Source organism: Leucopleurus acutus (genome assembly GCF_964270905.1).
Source record: "Leucopleurus acutus genome assembly, chromosome: 13".
NCBI classification, from domain to species: domain Eukaryota; kingdom Metazoa; phylum Chordata; class Mammalia; order Artiodactyla; family Delphinidae; genus Leucopleurus; species Leucopleurus acutus.
This window is the reverse complement of record NC_139155.1, coordinates 84,172,410-84,185,381: the sequence shown is the minus strand read 5'-3', so window position 1 is coordinate 84,185,381 and position 12,972 is coordinate 84,172,410. Positions and strand designations below refer to the sequence as shown.

General features: G+C 46.5%; 1 protein-coding gene across 1 annotated transcript in view; it reads right to left on the bottom strand.

The window, feature by feature from the left end:
- DNAH10 (dynein axonemal heavy chain 10) overlaps nucleotides 1-12,972 on the bottom strand; it is a 146,999-nt gene that overhangs the window by 42,385 nt on the left and 91,642 nt on the right. Inside the window, exons 42-51 of the mRNA XM_082853790.1 lie at nucleotides 12,707-12,841; nucleotides 12,173-12,389; nucleotides 9,609-9,728; nucleotides 8,424-8,569; nucleotides 6,067-6,219; nucleotides 4,822-5,082; nucleotides 3,281-3,453; nucleotides 2,130-2,223; nucleotides 1,632-1,799; nucleotides 905-1,093 (exon numbers count right to left, since the gene is read on the bottom strand). Coding sequence (XP_082709916.1) covers nucleotides 905-1,093; nucleotides 1,632-1,799; nucleotides 2,130-2,223; nucleotides 3,281-3,453; nucleotides 4,822-5,082; nucleotides 6,067-6,219; nucleotides 8,424-8,569; nucleotides 9,609-9,728; nucleotides 12,173-12,389; nucleotides 12,707-12,841 — 1,656 coding nt within the window. The remainder of the gene's footprint in view (nucleotides 1-904; nucleotides 1,094-1,631; nucleotides 1,800-2,129; nucleotides 2,224-3,280; nucleotides 3,454-4,821; nucleotides 5,083-6,066; nucleotides 6,220-8,423; nucleotides 8,570-9,608; nucleotides 9,729-12,172; nucleotides 12,390-12,706; nucleotides 12,842-12,972) is intronic.

Genomic DNA, 12,972 nt, shown 5'->3' with positions numbered 1-12,972 from the left:
GAGAAATGAAAACATATGTCCACACAGAATCTTGTACATGAATGCTTAGAGCAGTGTAGTTCATAATAGCCAAAAGGTGGAAATGACCCAAATGACTGTCAACAGATGAATGGATAAACGAAACGTGGTCTACCACACAGGGAACGTGATTCAGCCACAAAACGGAGTGAAGCACTGGTACATGGATGACGCTTGAAAACGTTACGCTAAACGCAAGGAGCTGCCACAAAAGACCACATGCTCTGATTCTATTTGTATGAAAATACAGGATAGGAAAGTCGAGAGAGACAGAAAGTAGAGTAGTGGTTTCCTAGGGCTGGGGGGTGGTTGGAAGGACAGGAAGAGAGAGGGCAACAGCTAAAGGGCTTGGGATTTCTTCTTGAGATGATGAAAATGTTCTAAAATTGAATGTGGTAATGGTTTCACAACCTTTGGAACATATTTTTATAAAACTATTGAATTGTACACCTTATGTGGATGACCTGTATGGTCTGTGAAATGTATCTCAATAAAACTTTTTTTTTTTTAAAAGATTCTAAGAATGTGCCAGAACCACGCATGCTGGTTGTGCTGATACATTGCCGACCCTCAACGCTGGGTCCATGGAGGTGTAGGGCAACCCCTCCTCCACACGAGCACAGGTCACAGGTCATGGGATTTGCTCGTGTTTGACTTTCGAACTTGATTTGACAGATTCTTCATTCCAAATACAATACAATAGTTAGATGCTTCAAATATTCAGTTAAAATAATATCAACCCCCCCCCAACAAAAACACTTTATACTCTATGAAAACATCGTGTTATGGTCTGTTATAGATAGCTCAAATATTTGCAGGAACTACTAACTGTGGAAATTGGGATACCAAACCCATTTCTGGGGGGTGGGAGGGGAGCTCGGCTCACCTCATAGCCAGCTGTGAAGGCGGCCAGCCTGGCCAGAGACTGCTTCCCGGAGCCCCCGACCCCGACCAACAGGGCGTGGCCACGGTCCAGTCGAATGATGCGGTGCACACGGGTCAGGTGCTCCAAAGCATCGTCAAAGAGAACCAAGCTCATTTTGGTGTTGCTTTCATTATACTCTTCAAGAATTTCCTGAATTTTAGAAAAAGAAATAATTTTCTTTAAGAATCACTGGTTTTTAAGAGACAGACTCTCTCCTTTTGTGCCAGAGTGACTAAGAACAGAGGAGAGATTTTTCTGAATGTCTATAATTGCTGAAATTATTCAATCATTCAGGTTTAAGAGACTAGCTTTTGCGATCAAGATTCCGATCTGCTGGTCTGTGACTGGCCAGCAGCGAGACAATGCTAGTTACAAGGTTCGACTCATGAATTAAGATGAAGATGAATATTAGGGGGGCAGATGAGTGGTTCCCAAAGCTGGCTGTGCATCGGAACCCTGGCACCCTTCATGGGCTTGATGAAGGGAAACGCACAAAGATGGGCCCCAGGGGTCTGTGTGTTGAACAAATTCATCAGACCATTCCCACGCACCACTGGACATGGACACCACTGGATCAGACACAAGCCCACATCCTGAACCAAGAGACAGAGGCATGGGTGCCCTTCCTAGCTCCACCTCCTGGGCACCCATGCAATGCGCTCCCGGAAGAGGTGAGCCGTGTCCGCACCTGGAACAAAGCCTTGGCTGCCTCATAGTCCTGAATGTCTTCATAAATGCGCGTTTCCTCTTCGTGCAGAGCCATCCGGAAGTCTCCAAACAGGATGGGGTCCCTCATCACCACCTCCGCGTCATCCTTAAAATGTTCCGTGACCAAGTTGCCTATGTGCTCTTCAACCTGACAATACAAGACCACTTCAGGAAGCCAAACTCAACACCACGGACGTGCTAAGACTTGTCAGAAAAAGAGTGTATGCTAGGATTATCTGAAGTAATTTGCATTCGATTTTTTTCCCCATTGGCTGCAAGGTACTTAATAATCCACCCTACTTTACCTGTTGACTCTCATTATTAGTCTCTATTTTTCTGCAGTGTCCCATACAAAAAACACATTGAAAAAAATACATTGGGTTTTTTTTGATTTGTACTTTTTCTTTTCACCCAGAGAAGAATTTTGTGGTTAGAGTATTTTTTTTTGCATTTGCTGGTCCATATTCAATGTACTGACCAGTTGCTTGTCTGTTTCATCGATTAACCGGTCGTGGAAGACTCTCAGACACTCGTTCCTCCAGACTCTCACCATCTGGGTCACCGTCTGGAACCTACAGGATGGAAGGGGCAAAACCAGCCACAAAGTTATCTAGAGAAGAGCAGGCTGAATGCTACTATTTTCAGATGGGTACACAGGGTGCAGAAAAGGACAACACTCCCATAGCCTTGTTTCCCCCCTGGTTTCACATTAATTGAAATTTAAAGCAAGCTAACAATTTAATTGTAAAGACCGTTAACGTTGTCATTCATAACTTATCCTGCTGCACGGAAGAAAAAGAACATTGTCTATAAGTGACATAAATGACCTGAGAACCTGACAGGACTCCTACTTGCTGGAATTTATGAATTTAAAATCAGCAGCAGAGCCACTGGCAGCTCCTTTTTCTAAGAACCAACTGACCCCAATTCTGGGTTTTTTTCTGGTTTCTGGCGAAGAGCTCTCACTCCACCCTAAACACCTAGAGCTGCTCTCTCTGGAACTGCCATTCTGAAACCTTCAAGGGCACCCAGGAGTCAGTGTGGGTACGGGGAAAGTTCCTAATTCATTTTCCAATATTTTGTGGATTCATAACATGAATCCGCGAAATTGGAGGATCCCTGCAAATCTACATAGATGGAAGTTTACATTAATGTAAATACACAGATACGTCCAGCTTTCATGAGTCAATCTCTAGACCCAGACTTAAATCCCTTCTGTCCTCCATGCCTAACTTCTCCCAAAGACACATATATTGATAATAGAACCAGTTAGCAACTGACAACAATTCAGGTGTATGAAGGAAAGGCTCCACGCGGGCCAATTTCACCTTTAGAACTGAGAACAAATGGTTGTCACAGCAGTCCTACCACGGGGTTGAACACACCTGTCCACACGGCCACACACCTGCGTCTCCTGGCTCCACCTGCCTTCAACTCAAGGGCTCAAGAGGCATCAGGTCTTAACCAAGCATTTGACTCTGTTCTTTGTTTAACGTAAACAGAAAGACACTGGGTAATTAACTGATACATGGATTCACACCACATTCCTTGATAGCTCCTCTGTCTTAAAAGAATAAGAAAACCCATCGCACCGGCGGGACACATTTTAGTGAGAGAAAACAAACTCACCGTTCTGGCTTAGTGAGGACAAGACCGTTAAAAACCCGCGAGAGATCTCGAAGGTTAAAGATGTAGTGGAACTTGGATGGGGTGGGCAGTAGATCCTGAACAATGTTTTTGTAAAGTGCCAAAGTGCAGGATGTCAGCTTGTCACTTACAGCCACAATGCTCTCATGAAACACCTACAGAATGAAAAGACACCCCCCCAAGTGTCTATCAGTGAATGAATGGATAAGCAAAATGTGGTCCATCCATACCATGGAATATGACTGGGCCATAAAAAAGAATGAAGCACTGACACCTGCTACACTGATGGATGAACCTTGAAAACGTGATACTCAGTGAAAGAAACCAAACACAGAAGGCCACGTATTGTATGAGTCCATCAATGGGAAATTTCCAGAATAGTTGTACAACATTGTGAATGTACTAAATGCCGCTGAACTGTATACTTTAGAATGGTTTTAACGGCTAATCTTATGTTGCATGAATTTTACCATAATTTTTTGAGAGGAGGTAAGAAAACAATTAAAGAAATAGAGAAACTAATCATCTGATCTGCTTTTGTTTCCCTAGATTTTCTCATTAACTGACAAGTCAACGTGATATGAAACCAAAGCCCTAAACCAGCCCTCAGTTTGAGGTTGATTTGACTAGCGCAGACCTCACTGTTGTGGAAGCGAATGGCTTAACGTAGGGCACGAACGCGCCAGGTGACCACTGATCCCACACCTTTATGTTTCCTGCCTGGCCCTTCAGGACTTTAAGTGTGCAAGCCTGCTTTAGAAGGCAAATGGCAGGATCAGAAGGTCATTATTTAAATGAACGGGTTCCATTTATGGGGGTCACGTAAATCACAATGATAACAGCAATAACTAGTATCTAGTGAGTATCGGACATGTGCTGGGCACTGTGCCACACACTTTACACGCATTTTCTCCTTTCATTCTCCCAAACCCTAAGTGAGGGGTACCAGAATTATCTCCCTGTTCCGGAGGAGGATGGGGACTAAAAGCTCTCAAGGGACTTGCCCAAGGAGCAGAATGGGGACTGACTCCAGAGCCCAATTCCTCTAGTTGGTTCCAAGTCCTCTAGTTGGTTCACTGCTGTCACTCAAGGTGGCCTAGGTAACTCAGGGCCACATCACAACTTCCATGGGACCCAGGCACCTTCATGGGTCCCTTCCTCCATAAAAATACATTACTTATATATCTTATTATATATATTATATTCTTTATATATATTATATAAATATATTACATGTTATTTCTAGAAAACTATATTTATACATTATTTTATTTAATTATAATTAAATATATTATCTTACATATATATTATGACTGCCTTGGTAGAAAGATGAATATGATGCAGGCTGAATTATATTGATTCCTTTCTTCTGGTTTTGAAAGAAATAAAAACATGTTCACGGTCCCCTAGAAGCACCGTGGGCTGTAGGCATTGTGTTTGCTGTGCCAGATGCACACGTTGCTACCACGTTTCTACCCAACACATGGCCCTCCGGTTTAGACTTCTAATTAAAATCAAATTACCGAGGTATGGCCTTTGAGGATGGAGGAATAAATTAAGTGCAAAGACTCCTCTGAAGGAAATGGAATGTTGAAGACACTGAACAGCGAAATAAATCTCGGGTCGACTTCGTTGCGGCCTCCCCCCGCTTTCCCCATCGCGGCAATAAAGCCACAGTCTCGGATGCTTTTACAGTTCAGCTCCTTCCCCCGGTCGTACAGGTAGCCTTTGTCCAACAGCAGTTTCAGCAGGGCGATCGGCTGCTGTGTGCCATATTCGTCCACCTTGATTTTTTTTTTTTTAAAGAAAAGGAAGAACAGTGGTATCATAAAGCAGAACTCAGCAACGCCTCTGCTGCCCACCTAAACTAAATCTCTTCTCTCCTCTCGCTCTCTCGGAGCGCTCTGGCTTGAGTTTCATTGGGCTTCTCAGAGTTTGCAGTTCTATATACTCATGTGTAATTTTTTAGAAATCTGTGTCCCTGTCTAGACTGTAAGCTCCCTGAGGGCAGGAACTGTATACGTTTTGCTCGTCACTTCACAGCACCAGTCCCATAGGAGGTGCTCAATAAATATATCAGTTGGATGGATGGATGGAAAAACAAGTGTGTGGATGGCTGGCTGGATGCAAAGATAGATAGAGGCAAAGATGGATGCACAGATGCATGGATGGATGGATGGATCCTGGCTTTGCAAACAGTCCATCTGGAAGACAGATATTTCAGGGAAAACATGGTTCTGCAGAGAAGATATAAATCTATATCCCAGTGCTAAGAAAACTGTGCACCTCTCAGGCTCTGGCCCCAGAAACACACCCACTGTGCACGCTAAAGTTCCCTTTCCTTGGTAAATCCAGAGGAATCCTGAGGAAGCGCCTGCCCTCATGCTTCCCATGCTTCCCGAAGCCCATGCTTTCGGGCCGAGAGCAGCATTACTGCCCGAAGTACAGCTCATTTGGAAATCTCTCGCTCAAACATATGCTGAACATAGTTCAGAGGCTGCCGTGATACCTACTTCCCTCCTTTGAGAAACTACGGAACACAATCTAAGGAAAGGGTCTCTCTGGTTAAGAAGACACCTCCTGTCACACTGTCCCTTAAGCTGACTCCTCGTAACCTGGGCCCTGCAGACATTGTGCAGAATAAAGACAGGCGTTCTCACACTCACCCACTCCACACACACACACACACACACACACACACACACACACACACACACGGCCACACAAACACAGCACACTGCCCCGCCCCTGCCGTTAACCCCACCAACCTTTGGCATGTTCATGTCATCCATGAACACCAGGAGGCGCTTCCCCATGGGTGGGCCGTACGTGTCTTTGGTTCGTTTTTCCACGCTGGCTTCTAAATTTCTTTGGATATCCATGGACGTGGTGCGGGAGGAGAAACTGACCATTAACACAATCTGAAACAAAAAGAGATTATTCCAAAGGTGGTCTTTTTTTTCACAGTACCTGCAGGGAATGTTTGATCGTAAGCTAGCACCTCTTTTGCAAATTTGTTGGTATCTGAACTAACTTTTTTATAACCCAACGTGAGTCTGAACTTCACTCTATTTTGTAGCGCTAAAGCAAGAATTCCTCTTCCCTTTTGGCAGGTTGTGTGAAGCAATAACTGGTTGCCAGGTGTGACAGCGTGGATTTCTAACCAGGCGACCTCAGAACCATCACTTAACCTTTCAGAGCCTCGTTTTTCTCATCTGAAAGATGATTTTAATGAAATCTTCTTGGACTACTTCATAGAGTGACTTTATCATGTGAGATGAAATACACCAAGGTGTTTTCAAAACGACAAAGCAATATTCAAACATAAGTTACTATCATGCCTGCTACATCTTAATAAATAAGTCAAAGACAGCATGAACAAACACTAGTTAGTCCTTGGAAGTAACCACTGAGAGAAAGGTGAGGGAGGCCCCCCGATCCCTGTGTGGGGCGCACATCCTCACGCACTCGTACTTGGGGCTTTTCCTCTGCCCCTTCTTAGAGCGATGGGTGAGAGTTCACTGATCAGTGGCTCCGACACTTAATTATGCATCAGAGTCACCTGGAGGGCAGCCTGATGGGGTCCCATCCTCAGAGTTTCCGATTCAGTAGGTCCCAGTGGTATAAGAAAGTTTTCAGGTGATGCTTATGCTGTGGGTCCAGGGACCACACTTTCGGAACCGCTGCCTTAGATAACACCCTTCTACAAGGTGTCCACAAGTGCAGGTGCACCTGAGCTGAACATCTGAAGGTGAATCTGCTTCTCTTTGTCATGAACGTATCCAGATATGTCTTGTTGGGCCGATAAGCACGAGCTGCTGAGTCCCGGTGGGAAGGGTCACAGCGGGGGGGGCTTCTGAACACGGGTTCCCTTTGCTCCATAAACTGGTAGGTCCTTCTGGCCGTAAACATCCTTCGTGTGCCCTCCACAATGGCATCCTCAGAGCTAAATAAACCATGCCTGCACGTGCTGGTATGTGAGTGACCTTGACCATCCATTCGTGGGCAGTGCAACCCAGTCCCGCCCAGATCCCTTACGTGCCCATCGTCAAGCTGGGCTGACCACTCCCCGGCCCAGAGGGCCACGTGGCTTCCCGGAGCCTCTTTGCTCCTGGAGGCACCAGCCTAAGGGAGAGTCAGAGGAAAGCAGTGGGGAACTGTCTCCCCTCTGAGCTTCCAGAAGGCCAGAACAGGAATTGGGAACTTAAATGACGGGCAACATTAACAAGGAACTGAGTCAGTGTGTGGACTGGGGACAAATCTATGACAGCTGGAGATCCTGAGTCACAGGCAGCTTCTTGGAGGAGATAAGAATCTTTACATGGTTATTAAACATAAAGCAGGACTTGTTTAAAGCCAAGAGAGCTGCAGTGGTGAGCAGGTGGGCCCCGCAGGACCACTCTGAGTACGCAGAGGAGGAATGCCGCGCTCTTTCATAACGTCTCGGTGCACCTGGCACATTCTGCACGATCGTGTTTCATTTTCGCGTTTTGTCTCCCCTCCTCACAAGATCGGGCCTTAACAGCCTTGTTCACTGTCGTTTGCCCTGGGGCACCCAGACCCTCCTACGTTTGACATGTGGCTGGAGGAAGGAGGGGAGAAACCACAAAGTGGTGATGAGGAATGTGAATGCCAGCCTCCAGACGACTCCCAAGCGCCCTCACCTCCAGGCACCCACACCCTGTGTAGCCCCCTCCCGTGCTGTATCAGGGTGGGCCATGGTGGTTTCTGTGTGACCCACAGAATGTGGCAGAAGCGATGGTGTGTGATTTCCTGGGTCATATGAAGCATTGCAGCATCTGCTTTGATATCCTGTACGTTCATTCTGCGGGGAGCCAGCTACCATGTCAAGAGGACACCAGCAGCCCTTGGAGAGGCCCACATGGTGGGGAACTGAGGCCGACCATTTTGGAAGAGGGTCCTCCAGCCACAGTCAAGCCTTCAGATGACCACAGCCCTGGTCAACCTTGCAATCTCATGAGAGAGCCTGGGCTAGAACTACCCAGCTAACCCACTCCCAGATTCCTGACCTGCAGAAACTGACATAGTGTTTGTTGTATGAGCTGCTTCGTGTTGGGGTAACTTGTTACGTGGCAATAGATAACAGATACAAATAATGACTTACATTAGTTTCTTCGTTCAGGTTTTTAAGGAAGTTCTGGGTAGTGGCTGTCTTGGAGGTGCCAGATTCACCAACCAAAATAACAGGTTGCCTAATCTTAACCATTTGTTCCAGCGTCCAGGTAGTACGGGTTGTATCCACTGTGTGAACTAAGGAATATATGAAGAACAGGAGCATCACAGAAATGCCAACAAGGTGTGCATTGGGCAACCTGGAGCTTCACAGGATCCCATAAATCCCATAAAAAGCATCAGCAAAAACCCAAGAGGTGACCTTGAAAACGTATATATGGGTGAAATCATCTTAGGAGAACCTCACTACCCCAACCATTATTTTTAATAGCTTTATGGAGGTATAACCCACATACCATAAAATTCACTCCAATTTTAAGTGTACAATTTGATGAGTTTGATACCTTTCTACAGCTGTGTCGTCATCACCACATCCAGGTGTAGAACACCCAAACGGTTTTAATATCCCATTCTGATTTATACTCAGGCTATTAAAAACTCAGCTTCTCCACTGCATATGTCACTCACTTATCACTTATCAGGTTTGGTTTCCTGACCAACGGCCTCTGGCGAGAGCATGAAGCCTCAAAGTCAGGTCCGGCTTACTCCTGCGCAGGCAATTTTTAATCCTGATTGGTTCCTGAGAAAATACGCACACCTCACTCTAAAAGAACTCCATACAAACCAAAATCAGATGTTCGTTATGTGAAACGCTTCAGTCTCTATGTTATCCAAATAGCCAGAGGTGTGCACGTAAAATACGACTCAATACACAAAGCCCATGGTACGCGACCCCTCAAGGCGGCATCTCTTACAAAACGCTGCCGTGTTCATTCCACTTTCACTCCTTCCTTCGCCCCTCCCCACGCCCAGCCAGCTCTATGGGGCAGAAGGGAGCCTGTGCAAAGCAACGGGAAGCAGACCGGCACCCTACCTCTTGCCCCGACCTGTCAGGATCCGCCTGCCCAGGGAAAGAGTTGAGAGGCACAGCCAGCAGCACATAAAAGGAATCCAAAGTGCCGCCCTCTTGGAAAAGCCCACGGCTCACGTTCCTCAGTTTCTCCCAACCAGCACTCCGGGTGGGACTCAGAGTACCACAGGGACCTCAGAATCTTTCTCCCTTCCTCACAGAACGAGAACCAGACACGCTTAAACCGAGGGTTTGGTTCTCACTTACCCAGGATGTCAATAAATTTCCTCTCACGGGAATGAACATACTTTGGAACTAATTTATTCCATGGTATCCATTTCTTCTGTGTGGGATCAAAATGGAAGTCAAACAAGGTTGGACGGTGACCTGTAACAAACAGTGGTCTGTTTCGCTGCGATCGTGGACATGGAAATACAGGGTCAGCCTTGGCTCATGCTTGAAATGAACTAATGCTATTTGCTCCCTGGACAGAAACTTAGTTGAATAGATAGATAAGGATGGATGGATGGGTAGATGGATGGATGGATGGATGGATGGATGGATGGATGGATGGGTAGATAGAGATAGATAAAAACGGATGGATGGATAAAGAGAGATAGACAGATAGAGAGATAGATAGATAGATAGATTTAAATATAACTGGGCTAGGGAACCCAGGAAAAGGCTCAGAAGGGAGGGGATTGGAAGTCAGAGCTGTGGACATGGTGAAAAGTCTCATTAAGAGTGAAAAGAGGGTCTAGGACCAAATCCTGATGTGAGGGAGGGGTAGAGGAAGGAGACTCAACAAAGGAGACTTTGAGGGCATGGCCAGGATGGAGCAGGATGGAGGAAGAACGTTTCCAGAAGGCAGAAAGTGGTACCATGTCCGATGCTGGGACAACGTCGGGGAAGCAAAGACCAGAAGGGGTCACCAGATCCGGTAACGAGAAGGCAGTGCATGTGCAGTTTGGGAGGAGCAGTTTGGGTAGAGATGTCTGAGAGCCTGTGGGATGGGATTGGTAGAGAGGGACAGATGGAAAATATAGGAGAAAGAGCAGAAAACCAGTGAAGCCAGGAGCCTGATGAGGAGGGTGTGGGTAGACCTCAAAGCACAGGGCGGGTCCAGCTGGGAGCTGGTCTCCTCTCCCCTGAGAAAGGAGACAGGAGAAGATGGGGGCTGGAAAAATTCCTATCTGACGGTGTCCATTTTTCCTGTTGCAGGAAGAAGGAAGGTCACCTGCAGAGAGAGGGGAGAGGGCCATGTGGAGATTTGGAGAAAAAGGGAGATGAACTGCCCCCGTGGGGACAGGAGAGGGAGTTCAAGTTCAAGACTGAATTTATGGAGGTGCCAGACCTCGTGGTTGTGTGATTGTCTCAGTATCCCTCAGCCCCTGGAGAGGCAGAGAAAGCAGGCTTGGGTTTTCTCAGAGAGATTCGACAGAAAGGCAATTAGGCAAGAGGGGTTGAAGCGACAGGGCGGCAGAAGAGGATTCAGAAGGTTCAGAAGGTGGTAGGAAGAATGGCGGGGGGCGGGGGACAGTCCCCACGAAACCAACTGGGGTCACGTGTGGCAGGAATCACAGAAGCCGACTGTGAAGCAGGGACTGGGAGGTATGCATTTATGATGCAGACAGAACTGTGCCAGGTGCTATGAGCTAGGATAATGTCGAGGGACCCGGATCCTGGAGCTGAGTGCAGAAGGCATCTGGAAGGGGGTTGTCTACACGGCCATTCATGTCCCCAAGACGAGAGCAAACTAGGGAGAAAGACCAGACCGGGACCAGCATCGTCTCTGATGGCAGCAGCACGTAGCCGGCATGGTATGCATAGCTGGGAAGCACCCCCCGAGCCCGCCGCCAAAGGAGACTCAGGGTCCCAAGAAAGTACAAGCAAACTACTCCCCAAAAGACCATAGAGTTTTTTTTATTGGGGTATAGTTGTTTTACAATGTTGTGTTAGTTCCTACTGTACAGAGAAGTGGAGGAGTTCCCTGTGCTACACAGCAGGTTCTCATTAGGACCTATTTTATATATATTGTGTATATATGTCAGTCCCAATCTCCCAATTCATCCCATCCCCCCTTTCCTCCCTTGGTGTCCGAACAAAGACCAAAGACTTTTAAAACATCTTTTATTTGCTCAATGACTCTCCACTAGAAAGACCTACGATCATTTTACTTTGCGCTTTAAAAAGAACAGCCCAGGTAATGATTACAGGATACAGCTTGGGTCTCCCTGCCAAGCCATATTCAAATGTCATTAAGAGACAGACAAAGAAGGATCCTAGTGTCAGCTATAGTTCTTGGAGAATGCCACATTTTCATCATATATGGTTCTTTGAGGATGCACATTCTTCATGCAAACAGTTAAACCTTACTATAATGATTTCCTATGAATGGTCTGCAAATCCACACGTGATTGTCTCCTGTGCAAATACTCACGAATAGAGCAGATGAATTAAGCGGTGGAATTTTAGAGAAAAAAAAAAGAGAGAGAGAAGCCCAAAGGAGAAGAACTTCAAAGGCAAGCCCAATGTGAAAATTTTAAAGAGCTTAAACAGAGTGAAGGAAGCTAGCACCTAAGCTAGGGGGGAAAAGGGTAGACTCAGCAAAAAAGGCCATCCCAGGGAGCTGGGCTCTGCTACAGCAGTTCACGCATTTGAACGTCTCCTGACGGTACCACTGGGTGCTCTGACCATTGCACATTTCTCTACAGGAGAAAACAACCTGGAAAACCCATACAGGCATACATATGGAAAAGCAAGGTCACGTCCTCTTAAAAACCTAACCAAAAACATTCTGAGCAGGAAAACAAGCTACCTTTGGTTCCTACCTGGCAGTTCCCCAGGGTTGGCCCAAACCCCTTCCGTATCAGCAGTAGGCAAAGAAGCGATGTTTTTAATGCATTCATCAAATTTAGCCCTTCCATCCTCGAGCAGGGCAGCGCCCAGAGAGCAGCACAGAGCCTCTAAGAAGTAGCACTCCAGAACATCGCGGTCCTCGATTTCTCCCTCTAGTAACGAATCCAGCATCTTGGTTAACTGGGTTACCTGGTTCACAGGAAAACACCTGGGTCCGTCCATATATTCCACACACCCCCACCAGGGTGAGTTCTGGTCATAAATCCCGGGATCCCAGATCCCAAAGCAGTGGGAACTATATGACCCACCATATTGGTTTCAACAGATGGAGCTCAGTATCTTGTCTTGCACAGGGTCACAAAAGGAAGTATTGTGTCCTCCTTGTCAGTAGCTGGCAATGTTAGAACTTACCCATCTGGCATCTTTGCTCCCCTTGAAAGCCCACTGGGGGGGGGGTCCATCTTTAGGGAAGAATTTCTTTTTTGCCGACAAAGATCCTTACTTACCATATTTAGGCTTGTCTGCGGAACTATTGTCTTCAGCTTCTCTCCTTGTTTTCCAGCCACTATTCCTTCCGTTATCACATCAATGAGATAGGGTACATATTTCTCAAACAGACTCTGTAAATCACCTTGCTCCACCTATAAAAGAGCAGAATCTCAAAGCATTTTCAAGGGTTCCTTTATTTAAATGGAAGTTCGTGGGAAGCTTTGCTTGTAGAAAGAGGGGGGGAGAGGGAACTTCCCCGGTGGTCCAGTGGCTATGAGTCCAC